This window comes from Molossus molossus, unplaced genomic scaffold (assembly GCF_014108415.1).
Source record: "Molossus molossus isolate mMolMol1 unplaced genomic scaffold, mMolMol1.p scaffold_m16_p_31, whole genome shotgun sequence".
Lineage (NCBI taxonomy): Eukaryota > Metazoa > Chordata > Mammalia > Chiroptera > Molossidae > Molossus > Molossus molossus.
In genome coordinates this window covers 1662238-1690217 of record NW_023425368.1, presented here as the reverse complement: position 1 = coordinate 1690217, position 27980 = coordinate 1662238, and the positions used below count along the sequence as shown (strand labels likewise).

The 27980-nt window shown below is 65.4% G+C and overlaps 1 protein-coding gene across 1 annotated transcript; it reads left to right on the top strand.

Moving 5' to 3' along the window:
* Nucleotides 1–96: 96 nt before the first annotated feature.
* On the top strand, nt 97–26578 carry MUC2 (mucin 2, oligomeric mucus/gel-forming). Its single transcript, XM_036281044.1, is given in 51 exon segments — nt 97–172; nt 789–1059; nt 1847–1961; nt 2228–2318; nt 2395–2507; nt 2698–2908; nt 3141–3266; nt 3686–3803; nt 3894–4032; nt 4109–4219; nt 4303–4372; nt 4452–4589; nt 4834–4998; nt 5434–5528; nt 6078–6204; nt 6557–6812; nt 6895–6947; nt 7038–7138; nt 7297–7448; nt 7708–7846; nt 8129–8239; nt 8320–8499; nt 8585–8824; nt 9290–9446; nt 9529–9660; nt 10144–10291; nt 10550–10590; nt 11331–11528; nt 12027–12053; nt 12529–15660; nt 15663–16027; nt 16113–16791; nt 17389–17691; nt 17950–18182; nt 18459–18633; nt 19120–19367; nt 19864–20047; nt 20329–20554; nt 21155–21333; nt 21587–21656; nt 21784–21881; nt 21981–22012; nt 23064–23241; nt 23467–23571; nt 23762–23802; nt 23903–24025; nt 24761–24859; nt 25468–25596; nt 25773–25812; nt 25996–26122; nt 26199–26578. Coding segments are annotated over 51 exon segments (10905 nt in total). The 3' UTR covers nt 26437–26578.
* The last annotated feature ends 1402 nt before the right edge of the window (nt 26579–27980 follow it).

The following is a 27980-nucleotide window of genomic DNA, read 5'->3' as shown; positions in this document are numbered from 1 at the left end:
TCCCCGGCCACCCCCGCCCCCTGGCCGCCCTGCTGGGCCATATAAGGCCTGGACCCCGGCCCTGAGCGCTCTCCCTCACTACCCTGCCCAGTCACCATGGGGCAGCCACTGGCCTGCCTGGTGGCCCTGTGCCTGGCCCTGACCTCGGCCAGGGGCGTGGAGCTGCATAGAGGTGAAGGCGGTGGCGGTGTGTCCTGGGGCTCAGGGAGGCCAGGCAGCATGAGCGGACACCCAGCCTGGGGGTAGAAAGTGGTCCTCGTCTGCTCAGACCTCAGGGTGACCAGCCTGGTGGGGCATCTGACAGCCCCCACCCTGCTGACTTTGGGTGGAAGGGAGGGAGGGAGGGAGGGAAGAAGGAACGACATAGGGAGGAAAGACAGGTGGTCTTGAGGGCGAGGGGTGTGGCCTTTAAAGGTGACCACCTGGGGCCATCCCTGGTGGAAACAGCCAACCGGGCTGTTGTCTGAGTGTAGGGCAGGCAGGGTGGCCAGGAGGGGCCGGGCTCTCGGACCTCAGTCGCAGGTATCGGGGCCCTTGGAGGGGCCAGGCCAGGTGTGTGGCCAGCTGCAGAAGGGGTCACTTCAAGTGGAGGAGACTGGGAACCTGAGATGGGGGCATCTCTGTCCAAGCAGGGCTGGGTGACAGGGTCCAGCAGGGGCCCCTCCTGCCGGACGATGCTCCCTGGGCCCTGGGCTGAGACCCCAGGGCTCCAGACCCTCGCAGGGCCGCTGCCGGCCAGGTGCTGGGTGGCTCCTGGGTGCTCAGCCTCTGTCCTCGCCGCTCCCCAGAGGGCAGAGCCCGCAACCACGGCCACGCCGTCTGCAGCACCTGGGGCGACTTCCACTACAAGACCTTCGACGGCGACGTCTACCGCTTCCCCGGCCTCTGCGACTACAACCTGGCCTCTGACTGCCGAGGCGCCTACAAGGAGTTTGCGGTGCACCTGAAGCACAGTCCCGGCCGCGGCGGGGGCCTCCCCCAGGTCGAGTACATCCTGCTGACCGTCAAGGACGACACCATCTACCTCACCCGCCAGCTGGTGGTGGTGAACGGGGCCATGTGAGTGGGGTGGGCGGCGCCCCCTCCCAGGCCCTGGAAATGGGGGCCATGGCCCCTGCGAGCCCCCGCGGTCCCCCTTATTGGAGGAGTTTGCTGGGTTTGAGTCTGGGTCACTGATTGACTCACTGAACACAGGAGCCCCCAGGGGCCACGGACGGGGGGGTGCTCAGTGCTTATGAATCCTGCCAGGCTCCCACCGTCCCTCTGCCCAGGGCCCAGCGGGTGGTGGCATCCTGGCCTGGGTGGCCTGGCACGGTCAGGAGGAGGCCTGTACCCTGAGACCCCAGGCTAATGTTGCACAAGCACCTCCCCCCCCCCCCCCCCAGGGATCGTCCCTGCATTGTCTCCGGGACAATGGGCTCTAAGTACATTCCTGCCCAGCGGGTTCCCCACCTGCAGGTCTGGCTGCAGCCCAGGTGGCCGGGCCTGGGTGGGGTGGGCACAGGGCCCCAGGAGGCGCCGAGTGTGTGGGAGCACAGTGCCTGTTTGGGGTGGGCAGGGGCCGGAGCAGCCCCTAACTGGACAGAGCTTGCCCTCCGTCCCCCGGGGCCCGGGGAGCCCTGCCCAGGACAGGAGGGTGTGCGGAGGGGGGCAGGCAGGGAGCGGCTCCCCTGCAGGAGCCGCCCAGCCCAGGTGGACGGGCGTCAGGGTCATGCAGCCTCTGAGGACAGTGGTCCCATGTGGCCCCAGGGTGAGAGCCAGCCAAGCCTGCCCCTCTGGGCCGCGGGGCAGGAGAGGACCGGTGGGTGGCTGCGTGGGCTGGCACCCGACTCCTCCGTGTCCCCAGGGTCAGCACCCCGCACTACAGCTCTGGGCTGCTCATCGAGAAGAACGACGCCTACACCAAGGTCTTCTCCCGCGCCGGCCTGTCTCTCCTGTGGAACCGGGAGGACGCGCTCATGGTGGGTGCCGGGGCGCAGGGTCCAGGGTGGGCTCGGAGCGCCTGCGGCCTCTGACTGTGCTGGCAGGTTAGCGATGGGCAGAGACGTGGCCACGGAACCCGCCCAACGTGGGGCCCTCGGGGGTCGGCGGAGACCCTCAGTGACGCTGGGACCTTCCGCTGAGCCCGACGCCCAGCCATGCACACCAGGCCGGGAGGTGGCCTGGCTCTGGGGGGCTGGCCGGCGGCCCGGTGGCCCTGGCTGCTCACCGCCCCTCCCCCCGACAGCTGGAGCTGGACGGTAAATTCCGGAACCACACCTGTGGCCTCTGCGGTGACTACAACGGCCTGCAGACCTACTCCGAGTTCCTCTCCGACGGTGAGGCTCCTGCAGGCTTGGCGGGCAGCGGGGTGCAGGCTCCCGGCGCCCCCTTGACGGCTGTGCCCACCCCCAGGTGTGCTCTTCAGTGCCATCGAGTTCGGAAACATGCAGAAAATCAGCAAACCTGACATGGTGTGCGACGACCCGGAGGAGGAGGAGCCGGCCCCCAAGTCCTGCTCTGAGCACGTGAGTCACCGACGGGCCTGGACCCCACCCCGTCCCCGCCCCGCGCAGGGCAGGAGCGTTTCCCAGGATGGGGCCCCGTCTGGGAGGTGCTCCTCGCCCCCGGAGCCCCACACCTGCGGCCCCCGGGCATCGAGGCTGGGAGGCGGGTGTGAGCGGCCGGCCCCGGCCCACCGCTGTGTCTGCCCCCCAGTTTGCGGAGTGTGAGCGGCTGCTGACCGCCGTGGCCTTCGAGGGGTGCCTGAGCCTGGTGCCGCTGGAGCCCTACCTGCAGGCCTGTGCCCAGGACCGCTGCCAGTGCCCGGCCGGGGCCTCCTGCGTCTGCAGCACCATCGCCGAGTTCTCCCGCCAATGCTCGCACGCCGGCGGGCGGCCCGGGAACTGGAGGACGGCCTCGCTCTGCCGTAAGCGTCCGGGGTCCAGAGGGCAGGGCCGCGGGGTGGGAAGGTCCTGGGGAGGGCGGCCGGCTGTCCTGGTCGGAGCCTCTTCCACGGGCCCGGGAGGTGGCCTGGGCCTGGGTGCAGGGCAGACAGACAGACCAGGGCCGGAGGCAGGGCCCTCTGCGTGCAGCCCTGCCCTGCCCGCGCCCCCCACCGCGCGGGCCCTCGGCTCAGGGGTCTGCCGCTGCCCTTCCAGCCAAGACGTGCCCCGGGAACATGGTGTACCTGGAGAGTGGCTCGCCCTGCATGGACACCTGCTCACACCTGGAGGTCAGCAACCTGTGTGAGGAGCACCGCATGGACGGCTGCTTCTGCCCGGAAGGTAGGCGTGGCGGCCGGCAGGCGGCCAGCGTGGGGGCGCTGCCCTGAGGTGGCCATGCGGCCTGTGTGCCTCCTCAGGCTTGAGGGGACCGTGGGGGGCACGATGGCCAGGAAGTGAGACTGGGGGCCTTGCCCTCCAAGAATCGGGGCTCAGGGGGAGGGGACACAAATGCTGGGCCCCCCACACATAGTGTCGGGTGGGGCACCTTCCTGGTGACCACCCCGTGCACAGACCTCCTGCCCGGCCCATGGAGCGGGAGGTTCCCGGGAAGGGGCCGGACACTCACATGCGGAAGGTACCTGACCAGACGCCGAGGGGACTTCAGTGTCACTGAAAAGACCAGAGGGCCTGGGGGGGGGCCCGGCTGGCAGCTCTGCCGGGGGCGTCCCGGCTGAGTGGCGTCCCCCGCGCTGTCCCAGGCACGGTGTACGATGACATCGGGGACAAGGGCTGCATCCCGGTGAGCGAGTGTCCCTGCAAACTGCACGGACGGCTGTACGCGCCCGGCCAGCAGGTCAGCGAGCGCTGTGAGGAATGGTGAGTCCGGGGCCGGGCCGGGGGGCGGGCGGGCGCCCAGCGTGCCGCCGAGCCCGCCCCGAGCCCGACGCTGTGCCCACCGCCCGACAGCGTCTGTGCCGGCGGCCGCTGGGCCTGCAAAGACCTGCCGTGTCCCGGGACCTGCGCCCTGGAGGGCGGCTCCCACATCACCACCTTTGACGGGAAGAAGTACACCTTCCACGGGGACTGCTACTACGTGCTGACCAAGGTGGGCCCTCCCCCCAGGAGCGCGTGGGCGCAGCGGGGGCCCCCCACGTGCTCACTGCAGCCCCTGCCTTCCGCAGAGCGACCAAGAGGACTCCTTCGCCCTCCTGGGCGAGCTGGCCCCCTGCGGCTCCACCGACAAGCAGACCTGCCTGAAGACTGTGGTGCTGCTGGCAGACAGAAAGAAGAATGTGGGTACCCCTCCCCGCCCCTCCTGCCCCCACCGGGTCCCGAGGCCCTTCTTAGCCCGCCGTCCCCTTGGTGTTCCCCACAGGTGGTGGCCTTCAAGTCGGACGGCAGCGTGCTGCTGAATGAGCTGCAGGTGAACCTGCCGCATGTGACAGGTGAGTCCCGCCCTGGGGCCCGAGGGTGGAGGGCGGCGGGTGCCCTCGGCCCTCAGGCCCCAACGGCCCTGCCTTGCAGCGAGCTTCTCCATCTTCCGGCCCTCCTCTCACCACCTGGTGGTCAGCACGGCCTTTGGCCTCAGGCTGCAGATCCAGCTGATGCCTGTCATGCAGCTCTTCCTGACCCTGGACCAGGCCGCCCAGGGCCGCGTGCAGGGTGAGTGACCCCGCTGGGCTCCCCGCGGAGCCTGCGCTCAGACCTGCCCGCCGGCCCCTGCCCTGCCCCCAGCTCTGCCCCCTGCGCTTTGCCCCCACCCCCTGCTCTACCCCCAGCTCTGCCCCCTGCCCCCTGCCCTCTGCCCTCTGCCCCCACCCCTGCTCTGCCCCCAGCTCTGCCCCCTGCCCTGCCCCCACCCCCTGCCCTGCCCCCAGCTCTGCCCCAACCCTGTCCTGGCCCCCAGGCCTGTGCGGGAACTTCAACGGCCAGGAGTGCGATGACTTCAAGACGGCCAGCAGGCTGGTGGAGGCCACTGGGGCCAGCTTCGCCAACTCCTGGAAGGCCCAGGCGAGCTGCCGAGACAAAGGAGACTGGCTGGACGACCCCTGTTCTCTCAACATCGAGAGTGGTGAGCGCCCCCCCTCGCCCCGACTGTTGGCCCGGGGCCCTCGCGGCCTCACCAGCAGCTGCGGTTCCGGTGGACATGCGTGTGGGTGCGGGAAGCGGCATGGCCTGCCCCGCCAGGCCCGCCCCTCCACCTGCTGCCGTGCGGCCGGTTTATGATGGCCACTGAGGCAGCCCGGGCAGAGGGGCTGGGCCTGCTGATGGCTGGGCGGTGGCCTCCTAGGGGCTGGCCTGGTGCCAGGACATGTGCCCTCCCATCCTCCATGCCACCCCCTGCCTGGGAGGGTAAGAGACAGGAGGTGGTGGGCACCTCTGCATGTCCTGGGCTGACTGACCTGGAGGGACGGGGCTGGGCTGGGCCCACGAAGGGGACAGTGTCCTCCCCAGCCGGGGACCTGCGGAAGGGGCCACCCCCACTGAGGTTCTCACCCCTCTCTAGCCAACTACGCCGAGCACTGGTGCTCCCTACTGAAGAAGGCGGAGACCCCCTTTGGCAGGTGCCATTCCGCTGTGGACCCTGCAGAGTACTACAAGGTGGGTCGGACCCACCACGCTCTCCCCACCTGCCCAGCCCGGCCCTGCCGTGTGCTCTGTGCAGCTGGCTGGGCCCAGGGCTGCTGCCGAGAGTTCCTGAGTGTGAGCGTGTCCACATGTGTGCACATATGTAGTGCATGTGCGTGCATGCATGTAGTACACTGTGGGCATGTACCCATATGTGTTCATGCACGTAGTGCACATGGCCATGTGTACATGTATGTAGTACAATGCGGGTGTGTGTCCACGTGTGTGCACACATGTAGTGCCTGTGTCCAAGTGTGTGCATGCATGTAGTGCTGTGTGGGCATGTGCCCACGTGTGTGCATGTAGTGCACATGTCCATGTGTGCGTACATACATGTAGTGCATGTGTCGAGGTGTGTGCATGTATATAGTGCAGCGTGGGTGTGTGTCCACGTGTGTGCACACATGTAGTGCATGTGTCCATGTGTGCATGTATGTAGTGCAGCATGGGTGTGTGTCCACGCATGTCTGAGTGCTCACACCTGTCGGGCCAGTTCCCAGCCTCCTTCCCTCCTCCACGCAGAGGTGCAAGTACGACACGTGCAACTGTCAGAACAGCGAGGACTGCATGTGTGCCGCCCTGTCCTCCTATGCCCGCGCCTGCGCCGCTCAGGGCGTCATGCTGTGGGGCTGGCGGGAGCTCGTCTGCAGTGAGTCCCGTCCCCAGGCTTGGGGGTCCCGGTTCCATGGGGGCTGGTCCTTGACTCACCCACGGGCCCTGTGGCCATTCCTCCTGAGCTGGGGGCCCGGGGGGGGGGTAAGCCTGTTGCCGCCGGACGCGGAGACTCCCAGCGTCCTCTGCTGGGAGGGTCCCGGAGCTGTGGCCGCAGCCTGTCGGCTCAGACGGAGGCGTGGGGGTGTGCTTGGGTGCCCTGGCGGGGGTGCTCCTGGGCACCGGGCTGGGCGTGTGTCCTCCCGGCCGTCCCGGGCCCGGCTGCGGGGGTCTCAGGGCCGCCAGGGTGGGAGCGTCCCTCCCGCCCCTCACGAGGCCCCTCTCCGCAGACAAGGACGTGGACTCCTGCCCCAAGTCGCAGGTCTTCCTGTACAACCTGACCACCTGCCAGCACACCTGCCGCTCGCTGTCCGAGGGCGACACCCACTGCCTCCAGGGCTTCGCGCCCGTGGACGGCTGCGGCTGCCCCGACCACACCTTCCTGGACGAGAAGGGCCGCTGCGTGCCCCTGGCCAAGTGCTCCTGCTACCACCGCGGCCTCTACGTGGAGGCTGGGGAAGTGATCCTGAGACAGGAGGAGCGATGGTGTGTGGGGGCGGGGGGTTGGCGGGGGCCCTGCCTGGGGCGGCTCGGCTCGGAGGGCTCACAGTCCCGCCTCTCCCCACAGCGTCTGCCGGAACGCCAGGCTGCACTGCACGCAGGTCAAGCTGATCGGCCAGAGTACGTGAACCCGCCTCCGCGTGGCCCCCTCCCCTCGCCTGCCCGCCCCCTCCACCTTCAGGGAGCTGAGGCGACCCCTCTGCCCCACAGGCTGCGAGGCCCCGAAGATTCACATCGACTGTAACAACCTGACCGCACTGGCCACCCGGAACCCCCACCCCGTCAGCTGCCAGACGCTGGCTGCCGGCTCTGTGGGTGCTGGGCAGGGCACGGACGGGAGGAGTGGGCCCAGGGGTGGGCCCAGGGAGAGGGGTCAGGGTGGGCCGGGGACACCAGGGTGCCTGCAGTGTCAGATGGCAGCCAAGGGCAGGGCGGCCTGGCACTGACCCTCACTGTCTGCTGCCCCCAGTACCAGACAGAATGCGTTAGTGGCTGCATGTGCCCTGAGGGGCTGCTGGACGATGGCCGTGGGGGCTGCGTTAAGGAGGAGGGATGCCTGTGTATGCACAACCAGGACCTGTACGCCCCCGGGGACAAGATCAAAGTGGACTGCAACACCTGGTACGTGGCCTGGCCCTGCCGACCCTCCCCAAACCCTCCGAGGGAGGCAGGGCCTCCTCCCCTTGGGCTCTGCGGTCCCCCACCTGGCTGGCAGGGTCCTGGCTGGAGTGGGGGCGCCGGACGGCACTTTTGGGTTGGTGAGGGCTTGCAGGTGTCATGCTGGGGAGTGTCCACACAGCGAGGGGTCCGGCGAGGCCACCCTCCGAGCAGGGCTGGGAGGATCTGCAGCCCTTCCAGGCCTTTGTCTCCCTCCCCTCAGCACCTGCCAGAGGGGGCGCTGGGCCTGCACCCAGAACGTGTGCCACGGCACCTGCACCATCTATGGGAGCGGCCACTACATCACCTTCGATGGGAAGTACTACGACTTTGACGGACACTGCTCCTATGTTGCTGCTCAGGTGAGACCCAGGGCCCCTGCAAGCCCGCCCTGTTCCCTGTCCCCTCTGCTGGCCCTTTGGGCTGTCAGCCCCGTGACAGGCCTGGGGGAGCGGTCCTTCCTCCGCAGCCCGCCCTGGGTCCTGGGGGCGGTGGTCCACGGGCACCAGGGCTCGTGGGGGTGCTCAGGGCCCTCGGGCGGCATGTTATCTGCTCCCAACAGCAGAGGGACTGAAGGTCAGCGGGGTGGGTGCCCAGGGTACCTGTGCCCGCTGGCTCAGCTCACGCTCCCCGTGGGCCCCCAGGACTACTGTGGCCAGAACACCTCACTGGGCTCCTTCAGCATCATCACTGAGAACGTTCCCTGTGGCACCACGGGTGTCACCTGCTCCAAGGCCATCAAGATCTTCATTGGGGTGAGTGCTCCCCCCCGGGGTCGCGTGGATTCTGGGAGAACCTGGATCAGGCTGGTGACCGGCGTCTCCCCTGCGCACAGAGGACAGAGCTGAAGCTGGAAGACAAGCACCATACTGTGATCCACCGTGACGTGGGCCAGCACGTGGCCTACACCACGCGCGAGGTGGGCCAGTACCTGGTGGTGGAGACCAGCACCGGTATCATCGTCATCTGGGACAAGAAGACCACCATCTTCATCAAGCTGGCCCCCTCCTACAAGGTGCGCCGCCACCCCTGCCCGCCCGGCCCCTGCAGGCCCCCCGCCCTGGGCTGCCCTGGAGGTCCTCGCTCGCCTGTCCTTGCAGGGCACCGTGTGCGGCCTGTGCGGGAACTTTGACCAGCGCTCCAACAACGACTTCACCACGCGAGACCACATGGTGGTGGACAGCGAGCTGGACTTTGGGAACAGCTGGAAGGAAGCCTCCACCTGCCCAGACGTGACCACCACCCCCGAGCCCTGCACCAAGAGACCGCACCGCCGCGCCTGGGCCGAGAAACAGTGCAGCATCATCAAAAGTCAGGTCTTCAGCATCTGCCACAGCAAGGTGGGTGTGTCCGCAGGTGTGGCCGTGGCTGTGGGCGTGGCCATGGGCGTGGCAGGCCAGCCTCCCGCAGGCTCCGTGTGCACCTGGGGGTCCTCCTTCCAGTCGCCACGAGATGCCTTTCCTCCAGTTTCCTCTCCATCCTCTGTGTTCTTTGAACATGTGACCAGATGTGAAACCTCCCTTCTGAGACCCCTGGCTGGACCCCCAGCCTCCTGTACCTTCCAGGGTGGGGGAAAGGAAATACCCCCCTAACACCCAGATGGTCCGGCAGTGCAGGGCTGAAGGACAGGCCCTCCATCTCTGGGCCTCCCCCGTCAGCCCCCCGGAGCCCCGGGAGGCCAGTGCTGGGTGGCGTGCCATGTCCCAGGAGCAGGGCCGGCGTGGGCCCTGTGTTCTGGGGCCTGCAGGGGGAGGCCTGCCTCAGGAGGCCAGCATGGGCCCAGGCACACGGTGGCTTCTCCCCAGGTGGACCCCAAGCCCTTCTACGAGGCCTGCGTCCATGACTCCTGCTCCTGTGACAGCGGCGGGGACTGCGAGTGCTTCTGCTCCGCCGTGGCCTCCTACGCCCAGGAGTGCACCAAGGAGGGCGCCTGCGTGTTCTGGAGGACGCCCGACCTGTGCCGTGAGTGCCGCCCGCCCCCCTGCCTGCCGCCCTTCCCGGCCCACGGCCTCCGGCCCGCGTCTGACCCCGCCCTGCCCCGCAGCCGTGTTCTGCGACTACTACAACCCTCCGGATGAATGCGAGTGGCACTACGAGCCCTGCGGGAACCGCAGCTTCGAGACCTGCAGGACCGTCAACGGCATCCACTCCAACATCTCCATGTCCTACCTGGAGGGTGCGTCTGCGGGGCTGGGGCCCCAAGCTCCAGGGCGGGCCAGGCTCACCTGCGGCGGAAGGTGGTCACTGGACAGGGACTCGGAGCCGGAGCGGAGACCTGCCCTGGGGGTGGGGGCAGGGCCAACAGGCTAGCACCCAACCTGCAAGGTCGTGGGCAAAGGGCGGAGGAACGGGCAGGGCAGGGAGCGGTTCAGAGGATGGATTGGGGGGCCTTTGAGTTGAGAACAGACAGACATGAAGGAGTGACAGATACTCCAGGTCCAGGGGTCAGTGGGGTGAAGCAGGCAGGCAGGTCCTGGCTGTCCATCACAGGTGGGCGGGGCCAGGCTGCCCCCTTGGGCCTGGCAGTGTTCCAGACTCAGCTGGGGGATGGAGCTAGGCCCCTGCCTTTGCAGAGAGAGGGACCTGCCACGGTGTCGACAGCGGGGGGGGGGGGGTGTCCTGTGGATGTGGTTCAAGCCCAGTGCCCTGTGCCCCCCAGGGTGCTACCCCCGGTGCCCTACGGACAAGCCCATCTATGACGAGGACCTGAAGAAGTGTGTCACGAAAGACCAATGCGGCTGCTACGTGGAGGGCTCCCACTACCCTCCTGGAGCGTCCGTTCCCCCCAAGCACGAATGCGAGTCCTGGTACGTAAGCTCACATCCCTGGGGGCTGGGGCGGTCAGCACACACAGGCACACGTGTGCACACGGGAGCCAGGGCATGGGACACTGTTCTCTCCTGGCCTCTCCGGCTGGCTTTTGCCTGCCTCGGCCCTGCCCCAACTCTGCCCACTGTTAGACCCGTTGGGCTGGTTGTTTGGGGGCTGTGCCCTGGGGCTCTGGGCTGCGCTGGGTGCAGGACAGGCTGGTGTCCAGACCTGCAGCCCTTGTACTTGCCTTGCAGCGTGTGTAGCAGCTCCTCGAAAGTCTGCCAGTGGGAGGAAGGTGAGCTGCTCCCTGTGGCTGCCCCCTGTGGCTGCCCCTCTGTGGCTGCCCCCTGTGGCTGCCCCTCTGTGGCTGCCCCCTGTGGCTGTCCCCTGTGGCTGTCCCTGTGGCTGCCCCCCTGTGGCTGCCCCCCTGTGGCTGCCCCCTGTGGCTGTCCCTGTGGCTGCCCCCCTGTGGCTGCCCCCCTGTGGCTGCCCCCTGTGGCTGCCCCTCTGTGGCTGTCCCCTGTGGCTGCCCCCCCCTGTGGCTGCCCCCCTGTGGCTGCCCCCCTGTGGCTGCCCCCTGTGACTGCCCCCTGTGGCTGCCCCCCTGTGGCTGTCCCCTGTGGCTGCCCCCTGTGGCGGTCCCCTGTGGCTGCCCTTCTGTGGCTGCCCCCTGTGGCTGTCCCCTGTGGCTGCCCCTCAATGGCTGCCCAGAGAGCCTGTAGGCTGTGTCCCCGGACTCCTGGGGCTGGGCCCTGGTGGGTGGCTGGTCTTCTCCTGGGGGTCCTTCGCACCCAGGGCCTCTCTGTTCTGCAGCATCCCCCGGGCGGCTCCCACCTCATGCTACGTTTCCCTGGATGGGGAGCCTGGGACCCTCCTGGGACGCAGCCTCTGAGTTCTGATGGGGCCTTTAGGGTCTAGGGATGGGGTTCCAATGGGGCATTGCTTTGCCATGGTAGGACCCCCGCCTTTCCCTTCCTGGGACGGGCCAAGGGCTCTTGTTCCCTATGTGTTGATGTCGGTCCTCCTGTCCCCCAGGGAAAATTCTCAATTACACCCAGAACGGTGCCTTCTGCTACTGGGAGATCTGTGGCCCCAACGGGACGGTGGAGAAGCACTTCAACATCTGTGTGTCCACCCCGACCCCTGTCTCCTCCTCGACGCCTCCCACCACGACCCCGGTGCCCACCACCACCACCACCACCACCACGCCCTCCCCTCCCATCTCCAGCACAGGTGAGGTCCAGCACCATGCACCCCTTACCTCTGGGCTCCCGCCTGCGGCTGCACCCGGAGCCAGCGGGAGTGGCCCTTCGGGGACAGGAGAGGGCTTGCGTGGCGGGGTCCCACCTCGGCTCACAGGCGGGAGGGGATGCCAATGTGCCTCTGGACTCAGGGAATGAATGTCCCCGGGGCCCCCAGCCTTGTGAGTTGAGACGCCAGCGTCATGACCGCGCTCCTGAGCCCAGACCATAGTGACGGCCAGCGGGAAATATCTGATCGGCTCAATGTTAGAAAATATCAGGATATTGGAAATATTCTAAAACCAGCAAGAAATGTCCCTGTGGGTTAGAGAAAGCAGAGCAGTGACCTCACATCCCTCTGCACGGCTTCGGGTCGAAAGTGCAGCCACCGCTGGGCAGGGCAGCCGCGGCAGAAAGAAACCCGTCACAGTGAAAGTGGTTCGTGGGTCTCAAACTCTGTAATGACACGCCTTTCTCCTCATTCCCGCAGTGTCGACCCCGCCTTCGACAACTCCGAGTAAGTGAACGGGCGTTCGCGCGGCGGTAGGCGGGCGGCGCTGACACCCGACAGGGGCCGGCCGCCCAGCTCTCTGCTTGGGGACCGCGAGGTGCAGGGACTTGGCCAGCTCCGGCTGAGAACGTGTTGGTCGAGCCGAGACCAAGCCCCTTCCACGTGCTTCGTCACCAGAATGGGTGACCCTTAGTTACTGATGTGTCCAGCACAGGGTTGGACCACAGCTGACAGAGGGGCCTCCGGCTGGCTCTGCCGCCCGGGCCTGTCCCCTGCTGTGGTGCTGGGCTGCTCTCCCCTCGTTGGGCCTCTGTCGCCTGCAAGAGGAGGTGACTGTGGCGTCCAGCCCCAGCTCTCTGAGCCCACCATCTGGGCCGTTCCAGGGCAGGGGCAGCGGGTCATGGGGTCTCTGGTCCCAGGGACCCCCCTGGAAGGTGCCGCTTTAGGCATAGATGACCAAGGCCGGGCCTTGCTTCCCTAGAGCTGTGCTGCTTCTGGTCGGACTGGATCAACGAGAATCACCCGAGCCCCGACCCTGACGGTGGTGATCGAGAGACATTCGAGGGTGTCTGCCAGGCCCCCGAGGACATTCAGTGCAGATCGGCCACGGACCCCACCCTCAGCTGGGAGCAGCTGGGCCAGAAGGCCCAGTGCAGCGTCTCGGTGGGCTTCCTGTGCAAGAACGAGGACCAGTTTGGAAGTGCGCCGTTCGCCATGTGCTATGACTACGAAATCCGTGTCAACTGCTGTCTGCCAATGGACGTGTGTCCCACGACGGTGCCCACGACCACCACCACCACCTCAACAAGCACCCCCACCCCAACCACGACCCCCACTACCACCTCTACAGAGACCCCAACACCAACCCCACACCCCACCACCACCACCACTGAGATACCAACCACAACACCCACCACCACAGTGACCACCACACCCACCATCTCTCCAACTACCCCCACCCCAGAATCGACGACCACACTGACGACCACGACTACAACATCCACAGCAACATCAGTGCCCACGAGCACGTCCACAGGACACACTACGTGCCTGGATGACTGCAGGTGGATGGGCTGGCAGGATTCTGGGAAACCGGACTTTAGCAAACCAGGTGGAGACACTGAGTTCATCGGGGACACCTGCCAGCCGGGCTGGGCAGCCAACATCTCCTGCAGAGCTGCGATGTACCCGAATATTCCCATCGAGCAGCTCGGACAGACTGTGGTGTGCGACCTCTCAGTTGGGCTGGTGTGCAAAAACCAAGACCAGAGGCCAGGTGGAGTCATCCCTCAGCCCTTCTGCCTCAACTATGAGATCAACGTCTACTGCTGTGGGTACTGTGTCCCCACCCATAGCAGCACCACCACCATCACCACCACCACTAAGACACCAACCACGACACCTCACACCACTACCACCGCCACTGAGACACCAACTTCGACACCCACCACCACCTCTACAGGGACCCCAACTCCACCTCCCTCCACCACCACCACCATTGAGACACCAACCCCACACTCCACCACCACCACCACCACCACTGAGACACCAACCACGACACCTCACACCACTACCACTGCCACTGAGACACCAACCACGACGCCCACCACCACCACCATTGAGACACCAACCCCACACTCCACCACCACCACCACCACCACTGAGACACCAACCACGACACCTCACACCACTACCTCTACAGAGACCCCAACTCCACCTCCCTCCACCACCACCACCACCGAGACACCAACCACGACACCTCACACCACTACCACCACCACTAGGACACCAACCACAACGCCCACCACCACCTCTACGGAGACCCCAACTCCACCTCCCTCCACCACCACCACCACCGAGACACCAACCACGACACCTCACACCACTACCACCGCCACTGTGACACCAACCACAATGCCCACCACTACCTCTACAGAGACCCCAACTCCACCTCCCTCCACCACCACCACCACCGAGACACCAACCACGACACCTCACACCACTACCACCGCCACTGAGATACCAACCACAATGCCCACCACCACCTCTACAGAGACCCCAACTCCACCTCCCTCCACCACCACCACCACTGAGATACCAACCACGACACCCACCACCACCTCTACAGAGACCCCAACACCAACGCCGCACCCCACCACCACCACCACTGAGATACCAACCACGACACCCACCACCACAGTGACCACCACACCCACCACCTCTCCAACTACCCCCACCCCAGAATCGACGACCACACTGACGACCACGACTACAACATCCACAGCAACATCAGTGCCCACGAGCACGTCCACAGGACACACTACATGCCTGGATGACTGCAGGTGGACGGGCTGGCAGGATTCTGGGAAACCGGACTTTAGCAAACCAGGTGGAGACACTGAGTTCATCGGGGACACCTGCCAGCCGGGCTGGGCAGCCAACATCTCCTGCAGAGCTGCGATGTACCCGAATATTCCCATCGAGCAGCTCGGACAGACTGTGGTGTGCGACCTCTCAGTTGGGCTGGTGTGCAAAAACCAAGACCAGAGGCCAGGTGGAGTCATCCCTCAGCCCTTCTGCCTCAACTATGAGATCAACGTCTACTGCTGTGGGTACTGTGTCCCCACCCATAGCAGCACCACCACCATCACCACCACCACTAAGACACCAACCACGACACCTCACACCACTACCACCACCACCACTGAGACACCAACTTCGACACCCACCACCACCTCTACAGGGACCCCAACTCCACCTCCCTCCACCACCACCACCATTGAGACACCAACCCCACACTCCACCACCACCACCACCACCACTGAGACACCAACCACGACACCTCACACCACTACCACCGCCACTGAGACACCAACCACAACGCCCACCACCACCTCTACAGAGACCCCAACTCCACCTCCCTCCACCACCACCACCACCGAGACACCAACCACGACACCTCACACCACTACCACCGCCACTGAGACACCAACCACAACGCCCACCACCACCTCTACAGAGACCCCAACTCCACCTCCCTCCACCACCACCACCACCGAGACACCAACCACGACACCTCACACCACTACCACCACCACTGAGACACCAACTTCGACACCCACCACCACCTCTACAGGGACCCCAACTCCACCTCCCTCCACCACCACCACCATTGAGACACCAACCCCACACTCCACCACCACCACCACCACCACTGAGACACCAACCACGACGCCCACCACCACCACCATTGAGACACCAACCACGACGCCCACAACCACGTCTACAGAGACCCCAACTCCACCTCCCTCCACCACCACCACCATTGAGACACCAACCCCACACTCCACCACCACCACTACCACCACCACTGAGACACCAACCACGACACCTCACACCACTACCTCTACAGAGACCCCAACTCCACCTCCCTCCACCACCACCACCACCGAGACACCAACCACGACACCTCACACCACGACCACCACCACTAAGACACCAACCACAACGCCACTCACCACCTTCTACAGAGACCCAACTCCATTTACACCTCCCTTCCACCACCACACCACGCGAGACCCCACCAACGACACCCTCACCACTACCACCACGCCACTGGGAGACACCAACCACAAACACCCACCACCACCACTGAGACACCAACCACGACACCCACCACCACCTCTACAGAGACACCAACCACGACACCTCACACCACTACCACTGCCACTGAGATACCAACCACGACGCCCACCACCACCTCTACAGAGACCCCAACTCCACCTCCCACCACCACCACCACCACTGAGACACCAACCACGACTCCCACCACCACCACCATTGAGACACCAACCCCACACTCCACCACCACCACTGAGACACCAACCACGACACCCACCACCACCTCTACAGAGATACCAACCACGACGCCCACCACCACCACCATTGAGACACCAACCCCACACTCCACCACCACCACCTGAGACACCAACTCCACCTCCCACCACCACCACCACCACTGAGACACCAACCACGACACCTCACACCACTACCACCGCCACTGAGACACCAACCACGACGCCCACCACCACCACCACTGAGACACCAACCACGACACCTCACACCACTACCACCGCCACTGAGATACCAACCACGACGCCCACCACCACCACCATTGAGACACCAACCCCACACTCCACCACCACCACCACCACCACTGAGACACCAACCACGACACCTCACACCACTACCACCGCCACTGAGATACCAACCACGACACCCACCACCACCACCATTGAGACACCAACCCCACACTCCACCACCACCACCACCACCACCATTGAGACACCAACCCCACACTCCACCACCACCACCACCACCACCACTGAGACACCAATCACGATGCCCACAACCACCTCTACAGAGACGCCAACACCATCCCCGCACTCCACCACCACCACCACCACCACTGAGATACCAACCACGACACCCACCTCCACAGTGACCCCGACCACCACACCCACCACCAGCACAGAAACCCCAGCCCCTACAAGCACAACACCCACTCATAAGACCACCACACCAAAACCTCCGCTTGAGTCCTCCTCCCCTCCAGTATCTCAGTCTACCTCCCCCTCGTCCGCGGAGTCAACCACGCCTCCTACCACCCCTCCGACAACTGTGAAGACAACCAGCACACCTTCACCGCCCCTGGGAAGCAGCTCTCCTGGCAGCACCCCTCCAGGTACTCAGACGCCTTGCAGCCAGCATGGCAGCCAGCGACTTGCTCATGGTCCCTGGTCACCCCAGGGGAACTTTGCAGCTCCTCAGACCCAAGTCAGGGGTGCCCTCCTCTGTCCAGTGAGAACCGTCCCCAGGAGGGTTCTGGCAGGCTGGGCGTGCCTGGTGCCTGCTGAGCCCAGCCAGTGAGTAGCCAGGGAGCTGCTGACCGTTGGCTGGCACATGGGCAGCAGAGCCAAAGGTTCCTGTTTGCCGCACAGCGTGATTTCCTCGGGCACAGTGCCTTCAGCCCACACCCCTCAGCCAGCTGAGTGATGGGCCATGTGGCCAGGTGGTCTGGAGGGAGCCCAGGGAGGCATGTGGGGCCAGGGCTGGGTGGAGTGCAGAGGCTGCCAGTCAGGTGTCCCAGGAGGCCCTTCTGCTGGCCCTGGGGCAGGCGTGTCACCCCGGAGGCCTCCCCATGACAGACACGTGGACCGAGGGCCCTGCTCACCCTGACCTACCTTAAGATGGGCAGCAGGGCAGTGGGTGTGAGCCTTCCCTGCCAGGTGCTGCACCTTGGGTGATGCCACCAGCCCCCCTCTAACCTCCATTCTCTCAGGCTCGCAGACCTCAGGTTCCACCTCCCCAAAGACCACCCCCACCAGCAGAACCACGACTGGGCCCCCCTCGCCCTCCTTGAAACCCCTGTCCACACCCACACCCACACCCAATCCCATGACGTTGTCAACGACTACCACGGGAACCTCTACCCCAACAGGACGCCCATCGACCACGCCGCCCACACCGCCTGCGCCCCCGTCCACCAGCACTTCAACCCGCACGCCCACCCCCACGGTGACCCCGATATCCACCCCCGGCCTGATCAAATGCTGCGTTTTGAATGACACCTACTATGCACCAGGTACCCAAGCGTTTTTCTTCGGATTCTCAAGCAACAGGCGGGTGGGGCTTTGGTCTGTGTTCACCTGTGGCCAGGGCTCAGGTCCCAGGTCTAAACCAGGGGCTGCTCGGGGAGCCGCACGCTGGGTGGGTGGCTGTCTCTGTGGCCAGCTCCACTTTGCTGCGGCCACAAAACCGCTGCCCATAGGAGGTGGGCTCCCTCTGGGAACGCTGTGGGCCTGCCTGTGGGGTGGTACAGGGACTGCTCTGCCCCCTGCAGGTGAGATGGTGTACAACGGCACCCACGGAGACACCTGCTATTACGTGAACTGCTCCCTGAACTGCTCCTTCGAGATCTTCAACTGGTCCTGCCCGTCCACACCCACCCCAACGCCCACACCCTCCAAGCCGACACCCAGCTCAACCACGACCACGACCCAGCTGCCCGTCATATCAAGCACGCCAACCATCCCCAAGCCCCCCGGGTGCCCGGACTTCGATCCTCCCAGACAGGTCAGTGGGCTGTGGGCAGCTTCTGTCCCCTCAGCGCCGGATGCACCGTCTGGGTCTAAGCCACAGGGGCTGCCTTTCTGTCCCCCACGCCCTGAGCCGTCCCCGTACAGCCGAGCCTTCCGGGCACAGTGCCAGCTGGGGCTCTCCTGCCTTCTCGCCCGTGGCCACCTCGCCGTGACGAGATGACGCTGTCTCCCCAGTGGGCACCTGGGCTTCCAGCCTCCTGGCGAGGGCTAGGCACTCACCCGGGGCCTCACTAGCACAACCCGCCCACAGGAGAACGAGACCTGGTGGCTGTGTAACTGCACCAAGGCTGTCTGCAAGCATGACAACACCGTGGAGCTGGTGCAGGTGGAGTGCAAGCCTCCACCCATGCCCACCTGCTCCAACAACCTCACGCCCGTGCGTGTCCTGGATCCCGACGGCTGCTGTTGGCACTGGGAGTGTGACTGTAAGCGTGCCCATGCCGAGGCCCTCCCCGCCCCTCCCCCACCCCCCCTCCTGTGGTGGAGGCTGCAGGGCCCGAGGACCTGGGCGCAGGGCTTAGGGCCCAGGTTGGCCGCGCTGGCTGGACCAGCAGGCACAAGTCCCGAGGGCCTGCCCACGCCCCTGCTCATCCCATCTCAGGCAGAGGTCTGGCAGGGAGAGGGCCCATCGGGGGGCGCCTAACCCCCTCTGCGGAATGAGGCTACTTCCGAAACCAGAACTTCTGGTTCCAAAGCCAGGCCGTGTCCCATGGAAGGAGTGGGGCACTGTGGGCTGAAGGGGGAGATGACCTTTGGGGGCCGGAGGCGAAACCAGACCCTCCAGGCGTGGATGCCCAAGTGCTCTGGGAGCCAGACTTTTCCACCCCCGGTTCCCGCTCACTCCCCTCGCCTGCCCACACCCCAGCCCCAGTTCGGGGCTCTGCACTGGCTCACCCCCGCTCCCTCCGCAGGCTACTGCACGGGCTGGGGGGACCCGCACTACGTCACCTTCGATGGGCTGTACTACAGCTTCCAGGGCAACTGCACCTACGTGCTGGTGGAGGAGATCGCGCCCACCGTGGACAACTTCGGGGTCTACATCGACAACTACCACTGCGACGTCAACGACCAGGTGTCCTGTCCCCGCACGCTCATCGTGCGGCACGAGACGCAGGAGGTGCTGATCAAGACCGTGCAGATGGCGCCCATGAGGGTGCAGGTACGTCGCGGGGCCACACTGTGCCGATCCCCCTCGGGGGGAGGCCGGGCTGAGTCTCCCAGAGCCGGAATGGCAGAGGGTGGGGCGTTCAGGGACCCCTTGGATCCCCACTCAGACCCTTGCTGACCACCCTGAGCACCAGTCTCAGCGGCCGAGACCCTCCCCAAGGGAAAAGGCTAGGCACACCCCTGCACGGAATTGTGGGTCCCCAAGGCCTGGGGAGCCCTGCCCCTTACAAGGGCCCCCAGATCTCTGAGGGCTCCACAGGTGGCACCTTGCTGCCTTACCCTGGGACCAGGGGGACAAGGAAGAACGAAAGGGAACAGGACCAGGAGGGCACAGGCAGAGGTGCCCCGCGGTGTGGGAGGCTGAGGTGGGCACAGCCTGCCCTGCGTGTGAGGCCCCCTCTCAGAGGTGACCGGGCAGGCCAGGCTTCCAGCTGGGTGGCCGCCAGCCCCTGCCCCGCCGTCCCTGAGCCCAGGTGTGTCGGCCGCAGGTGCTGGTGAACAAACAGGCCGTGGCGTTGCCCTACAAGAAGTACGGGCTGCGGGTGTACGAGTCGGGCATCAACTACATGGTGGACATCCCCGAGCTGGGCGCGCTCATCTCCTACAACGGCCTCTCCTTCTCTGTCAAGCTGCCCTACCACTTGTTTGGCAACAACACCAAGGGCCAGTGTGGTGAGCCCGCCCGCTGGTGCCCCGCAGGGCCTGGGCTCCCGGGGGAGGGTGGGTGCAGAGTCCGGGCGTGCGCCCCGCCCTCCCGATGTGGGTCTCTGCTCCTCTGCTCGGGGACCCTGTGGCCATCATCCTGGGCTTGGCCCCTGCGGGAAGCCAAGAGGAGTCTAGTGTCTGTGCCCTGGGCCCTGGTGGCCGGTGACCGGGAGGCTGGGCTGCAGGAGCAGAGGGTCCCGGGCGCCCTCTGCTGGACAGCAGGGTCAGCACGCCCTTCTCGCAAACAGGCACCTGTACCAACAACACGGCGGACGACTGCATGCTGCCCAGCGGGGAGGTCATCTCGGACTGTGAGGTTGCCGCTGACCAGTGGGTGGTGAATGACCCCTCCAAGCCACACTGCCCCCACACCAGCTTCACCACCAGGCGCCCAGCCACCACACCCTCCGGGGGCAGCAGCACCTCCCCACACAAGAACTGCTCGTCACCTCTCTGCGACCTCATCAAGGACAGGTGACTGACCCCTGGCCCCCTGCTGCCTCGGTCACTAAGGAGCTGCAGGGTCTCCGGGAGCAGGCTCCCTCCTCTGCCCCCCGCCCCCCCCCCCACGTTGTCAGCAAGGGGAGAGGAGGCAGGGCCTGAGCGTGGGCTAGGGGGCCGGTGCTGGTTCCAGAGGGGCCCGGGACCCGGGCTCCTGCTTTCTGTGGGGCGGAGCTGCCTGGTCAGACGTCCCTCTGCTTGGTGCAGGGCAGACCGAGCTTGAAGCCTGGGGTAGACCAGTTGACCAGGATAGTCAGTGTTCAGGGCTGGTCTGAGGCAGGGTTGGGCTTGGATGGGGCGGTGGGGGGGGGGGGGCTACCGCCAAAGCTTGTAGGGAGTGAGTGCCTCATCCCCAGAGGTGTGCAAGTGGAGGCTGGGGAGCCCAGGGTTGCTGGAGGAGGCATACTGGCTGGCATACCTCTGACCCTCGGGTCACAGTGCTGGCTGACTTCCCTGAGCCCTCCCCCACCCAAGCCTCTAGGTGGGCAGCTCAGGGGTAGGCACTGGGTGGTGGGGGGAGTGAGAGACGGGGAGGGCCATTGGCCAGAACGTGACCCCTGTCCCTCCCCACAGCCTGTTTGCCCAGTGCCACGCCCTGGTACCCCCCCAGCACTACTACGATGCCTGCGTCTTCGACAGCTGCACTGTGCCCAACTCTGGCCTGGAGTGCGCCAGCCTGCAGACCTATGCAGCCCTCTGTGCCCACGAGGGCGTCTGCATCGACTGGCGGAACCATACCCACGGGGCCTGCTGTAAGTGCCCGCTGACCCCCGGGCCGGGCTGGGGTCCCGCTGGGCGCTGTGCTGGAAGCCAGGCCAGAGTGGGGTCCCCAGGCACACGTGGAGGCCAGGCTGGGGCGAGAGGGGCTGGGAGGGCCAGGGGTGCCGAGCAGGGCCGTGCCAGCAGCCCGCCACCCTCAGCTAATGTGTGGGAGTCCTTCGTGGGAGGGTCTGGGCAGGACCCCTCCTGACTCTGGCCCCTCTGATCACTGCCTCCCTCCGACAGCGGTGACGTGCCCGCCCCACAGGGAGTACCAGGCGTGTGGCCCTGCAGATGAGCCCACCTGCAAATCCAGGTCAGTTGTGGGGTGGCCACTGGCAGGGTGGGGCCCTGCTGCCTGTGCACGGTGCCCCAGGGTGCCCCAGGGTGCCCCTCCCCGAGCCGCCCGCATGCCCAGCTCACGGTGCCTTCCTGCCCTCCAGCTCCTCGCAGAACAGCACCGTGCTGGTGGAAGGCTGCTTCTGTCCCAAGGGCACCACGAGCTACGCCCCTGGCTTTGATGTCTGCGTGGAAGTGTGCGGTATGTCTCCCACTCACGTCCTCTCTCCTGCCCCGGGAGGCCGTGCCCGGTCCTTCTGCCCCCGGACTCTGCTCACAGGATTTGTCTCCTCTCTCCTAGGCTGCGTGGGACCCGACAATGTGCCCAGAGAGGTAGGCCGTGCTGGGGGGGGATTCTCCCACAAACCCTGAGTTTTGGGAGGGTGGGGGGTTGGACATGAGAACCTGGGAGCTCGAAGACTCAGTAACAAGTCATTGAAGTCCTTCAAAGCTTAGCTAGCAGGGATGTCCACCCATCCTGTCTGCGCCTCCAACAATTCCTTCCTTCCTCCTTTCACCCTGTCTGTTAGCCGGTCCCTCCATCCCTCCATTCCCAGATCTCTCCTGTACATCCATCCTTTCGCTCATCCACCCACCCATCCACCCACCCATCCATGCCTCCAACAATTCATCCACCCACCCACCTGTCCGTCCATCCATCCATCCATCCATCCATCCATCCATCCATCCATCCATACACCCCCCCACCCATCCATGCCTCCAACAATTCATCCACCCACCCACCTGTCCGTCCATCCATTCATCCATCCATCCATCCATCCATACACCCCCCCCACCCATCCATGCCTCCAACAATTCATCCACCCACCCACCCATCCATTCATCCATCCATCCATCCATCCACCCACCCACCCATCCATCCATCCATCCATCCACCCACCCACCCATCCATCCATCCATCCATCCATCCACCCCCCCCACCCATCCACCCACCCACCCATCATCCACTCACCCATCCACCCATCCATCCACCCATCCATCCACCCACTGTGCCCCCCGCCCAGCAGTCACACGATGCTCTGTCTCAACCTGAGCTGGGTCTTTGTCACCGTGTGGTGCTCTGTGTCTCCTGCACACACCTGGTAGACACATGTGGTTTGTCTGCCGCATGCCTGGCCCAGTAGGAAAATGCTGGTGGGCAGGTCATGGTTGTTTTATGAGTGGCCTGGCCCTGAATGACGACCACTGTCCTGGACCAGAACTGCCCGGTGTCTACGAGGTGGGAGGCACAGGTTTTCCCACAGGGCCGTCAGCGGGTGCCCGGCACAGTGCCCTCTGCCCACTGCCCTGCAGACACGGCACGGTGCAGCCCTGCGGCGTGGGGGGCACAGCTTTGTCCCTGCTCACCCCCTCCTCTCCACAGTTTGGGGAGCACTTTGAGTTCGACTGCAAGGACTGCGTCTGCCTGGAGGGGGGGAGCGGCATCGTCTGCCAGCCCAAGAAGTGCAGCCAGAAGCATCCCCCCAAGTGTGTCGAGGACGGCACGTACCTGGTCACGGAGGTGGACCCCTCTGATACCTGCTGCAACGTCACCTTCTGCAGTAAGGCCGCCCCGGGGGCAGGGGTTGGGCCTGGGCCCCTGGGGTCACTGAGCAAGCCCCCCATGCGTGTTTCCACCTCCCGGTGAGCTTGGGAGCCACCGGATGGGGTGCTGGGGGCGGGGCCTCGGGCGTGTCTGGCTGCGAGCGGGCACTGGGGGCGCTGTGCTCAGGACCTTGCCCGCGAGGGGCGTTAGCGTCATTCCGGCATCTCCCCCGCGCCCTCAGAGTGCAATGCCAGCCTGTGCAAGGAGCAGCCCCCGCTGTGCCCGCAGGGCTTCGAGGTGAAGAGCGAGATGAAGCCCGGGAGGTGCTGCCCCCTTTACTCCTGCGGTAAGAGGGCTGGGCGAGGGCGGGGCGAGGGCCGAGTGAGGGCCGTCTGAGACCCGGGGCTGGGTGGTGGTGTGACGGGGCGGCAGTGTGCAGGGGCTCCCTCTGGGGGTCCCACCCCTCCCAGGCCCTGGCACTCATGCCATCCACGGGCTGTGCCTCTGACCCGCGGTCCTGTTCTCTTTCTCCCAAGTGCCCAAGGGCGTGTGTGTTCTTGGGAACGCGGAGTACCAGGTGGGTGAGGGGCCTCACAGGGAAGGGGGGCCGCAGGGCTGAGGGGGGCCAAGGCCAGGCTCTGGGCTTGCCCGCCTCACATGCCCCTCCCTGTGCCCAGCCCGGCTCCCCGGTGTACTCAACCAAGTGTCAGAAATGTGTCTGCACCAACATCACAGACAGCGACACCCAGCTCAACCTTGTGTCCTGCAGCCACGTGCCCTGCAACACAACCTGCAGCCCCGTGAGTGCCCCGGCCCCCCCCCGGCTCTGAGCCCCTGTCCCCTAGGGGCCCCCAAATCCTGAACCCCTGTCCCCTAGGGGTCCCCCCAAATCCCTGAGCCCCTGTCCCCTAGGGGTCCCCCCAAATCCCTGAACCCCTGTCCCCTAGGGGTCCCCCCAAATCCCTGAACCCCGGTCCCCTAGGGGTCCCCCCAAATCCCCGAGCCCCTGTCCCCTAGGGGTCCCCCCAAATCCCTGAGCCCCTGTCCCCTAGGGGTCCCTCCCCCTCACACACCCTGAGCCCTTGTTCCCTAGAGGTCCCCCATACCCCTGAACCCCTGTCCCCTAGGCCCCCCAAATCCCTGAGCCCCTGTCCCCTAGGGCCCCCCAAATCCTTGAACCCCTGTCCCCTAGGGGCCCCCAAATCCTTGAACTCCTGTCCCCTAGGGGTCCCCCCAAATCCCTGAACCCCTTCCCCTAGGGGTCCCCCCTTAAATCCCTGAGCCCCTGTCCCCTAGGGGTCCCCCAAACCCCTGAGCCCCTGTTCCCTAGGGGTCCCCAAATCCCTGAACCCCTACCCCCTAGGGGTCCCCCAACACCTCTGAGCCCCTGTTCCCTAGGGGTCCCCAAATCCCTGAACCCCTGTTCCCTAGGGGTCCCCCAACACCTCTGAGCCCCTGTCCCCTAGGGGTCCCCCACACCCCTGAACCCCTGTTCCCTAGGGGTCCCTCCAAACCTCTGAACCCCTGTCCCCTAGGGCTTTTCACTGGTGGACGCCCCGGGCGAGTGCTGCCCGAAGTGCCAGCAGACACACTGCGTCATCAGCAGGCCAGGCGGGGAGCCCCTCTTGCTGAAGGTGCGGTAGGGGGGCCCCTCTTCCTGGAGGTGCGGCGGGGGAGGCCCCACGGCAGGGTGGGGGTGCTCGCGCACTGTCCCCGTCCCCAGTGCCTGCCGGGGTGCGGGTGCCGGTGGTACGAAGTGGGCCCAGAGGGCTGAGAAGGCAGGACCCCGCGGCTGAGCCCCTCCAATGGCTCTGGGGAGGGTCCTCCCTGCGTCAAGGCTCCAGGTGTCCTGGGCTGGTGGCTACATTACCTGTTCGTGTCCCTGTGAGCACATGGTCCCCCCTCCCTCCGGGGGTCTTCTTTCATCTCTTATGAGACTTGTCACTGGATCTGGGGCCCGTCTGGTGACCCCGGGTGACCTCATCGCGAGCCCCTCCACTCAGTCACACCTGCCAAGACCCTTTTCTGAACAAGGTCCCCTCCGCAGGTTCCAGGGGTCAGGAGGTGAACGCGTCTCTGGGCTGCAGGCTGGGGGCTGTGCCCGGACCCCCCCGGGAGTCCCTGCCCGGCGGCTCTGGGCCTGCCGGCTGGACCTCCTGTCTGACAAGCTGCCCCAAGCTGGGCGGGGCTTTCCAGGGGACCCAGAGTCTGAGGCCTCACCACACTGTCCTCTGCCCCGCAGCCCGGGGATATGAAGGGTGACCCCAAGAACAACTGCACCTTCTTCAGCTGCGTGAAGATCCACAACCAGCTCATCTCGTCCGTCTCCAACATCACCTGCCCCGACTTCGACCCCAGCGCCTGCGTCCCGGTGAGCCGCCCTCGGTGCTGGCTGCGTGTGCTCCCTGGGGGTGGCCCCTGTTCCCGGAGGGCTGGTCCCCATCTGGACGGGGGCCTCTATCTCGGGTCCCTCTGTAGGACTGTCCATTCTGGGGCATTCCCTGCTGGGGGCGGTCTGGGGTCCTGACTCCCACTCCTTCCCTGCAGGGCACCATCACCTTCATGCCCAACGGCTGCTGCAGGAAGTGTGAGTAAGGCCTGGGGGGTGGGCTCCGGGCCCCTCCAGGGAGGAAGGCACAGGGTGGCCCCAGGAGCCACCTCAGGCGGGGGACAAGTCTGGTCGGCTGCCCAGCTGCTCCAGGACCCACAGGCAGTGGGTCTCCTGGGCGGCGTGGGGACCCCTCCCAATCCTCTGCCTCGCGTCCCCCAGGCATCCCTCGCAATGAGACCAAGATCCCCTGCTCCACTATCCCCATGTCCAAGGAGATTTCGGATGGCGGCTGCTCCGCGAGGGTCAACATGAATTACTGCTCCGGATCCTGTGGGACCTTTGCCATGTGAGTCTCAGGCCGAGGGTGGGGGCGGCGGGGGCGCGGCGCCCCGGGAGCGGCCCTCATCGCGGTGCGCCCGCAGGTACTCGGCCGAGGCGCAGGGCCTGGACCACAAGTGCTCGTGCTGCAAGGAGGAGCGCACCAGCCGGCGCCAGGTGCAGCTGCACTGCCCCGACGGCACCTCCCGGCCGCACACCTACACGCACATCGAGAGCTGCCTGTGCCAGGACACCCTGTGCGAGATCCCGCTGGCCCGGCGCCGGCCCCCCAGCCGCGGCCGCCGCTCTGGGTTCCCGGACCTTTCTCCGAGCAGGGGCTGAGTGGGTGGGCACCTGCCCAGGCCCCACCTCCACCACCCTGCGCCCCTGCAACCTGCTGATTCTCTGAACTTCCTGCCTTCCTCTCTACGGATATTTATTTTCCGAGCCTTTGTTCAGTCTTTTCTGTGCTTTCCAAAATAAACTCAGGCAGAGACCGTATGGGTGTGCTTCACTGGGTGCCGCCGGGTCCGGGTGGGCTGCTCCAGGGGCCCGTGCTTCCCGAAGGCCCAGAGAGGGCCCCTCACCCCCAGGGGGCCGGTCACCAGGCTCCACACACAGGACACGGGACACCATGCACAGGAGCCTGGCTTGGCTTTGGCTAACTTCATGTACAAAAGGGGACCTGCCAGTGACCACCTCCCCAGGTTGCCCCCGAAAACCCCATCTCACCTTGTGCTGCTTTTGTGCGCTCCCTGGTTGGGTCCTCAAGGGGCAGGCAGCCGCTTCCAGGAAGCCCTCCGGCCCTGAACTGTGAATGGACTCTGGGTTCTTGTCACAGCCACATCCAGGGCGCATGGTGAGGCTCCCACCCCACGGCTGTGGGCAGGAGTGCGTGTGCACATGTGTGACTTGTGTGTGAACACATGTGCCTTGTGTGTGTGCCTCATGTGTGTGCACATGCGTGACGTGTGTGAGTATGCATGTGTGTGACTCACGTGTGCACACGCGTTACTTGTGTGTGTGTGCACGTGCATGTGACCATGTGTGTGCACATGTGCAAGTGTGCGTGTGTGGCTTGTATGTGCATGTGCATGTGTGAAACTCGTGTGTGGGTGTGCACGTGTGTGTCGCTTGTGTATGTGCACGTGTGTGACTCGTGTGTGTGTGGACATGTGTGCGGCCGTGTGTGCGTGTGCACATAGAACAGACCTCACGTCTGAAACCGGAATAACTGACCCCAGGATCCCTCGAAAGCGGCCCAAGGAAAGGAAACTGGACACATGTCACTTGGTAGCCCAGATGCCAGCATCTGAGGAAGGCACCGCCCTTTCAGAAGCAGAAATGACGCCACGGTGGGGCGTGTGCTTGTCTGCCCAGGACACTGGTTTTGGTGTGGGGCTGGTGCCCTCCACCTCCCCCACCCACCCAGGGCACAGGCCGACTCAGAGAACCAGCTTTGAAAAAAGAAACAGGAGTCACCTGCTCCCTCTTCCTCCCTGGGCTGACCCGCCCCGCTCCCTTCCCCACGGGGAGCAGCTTGTGTGCGTCTGGGCTGCCGCCGGGAGCTGCCTGGCTGGGGCGGGGGGTGCATAGCAGGAAGCATACGTACCCACAGCGTAGTCCATGGCCTCCAGCTTGGGTGTTATCTTTTTTTTATCCTTACTTGAGGACTTTTTTTTTTTTTTTTTTTTGCATTTATCTTCAGACAGAGCAGGAGAGAGGAAGAGAGAGAGAGAATCATCGATGTGAGAGAGACACATCAAGTGGTTGCCACCCAACCAGGGCCAGGACACACTACAACCGAGGTATGTGTCCTTAGAGGGAACCGAACCCTGGACTCTCTGGTCAGCGGGCCGACCCTCTAACCACTGAGCCAAACTGGC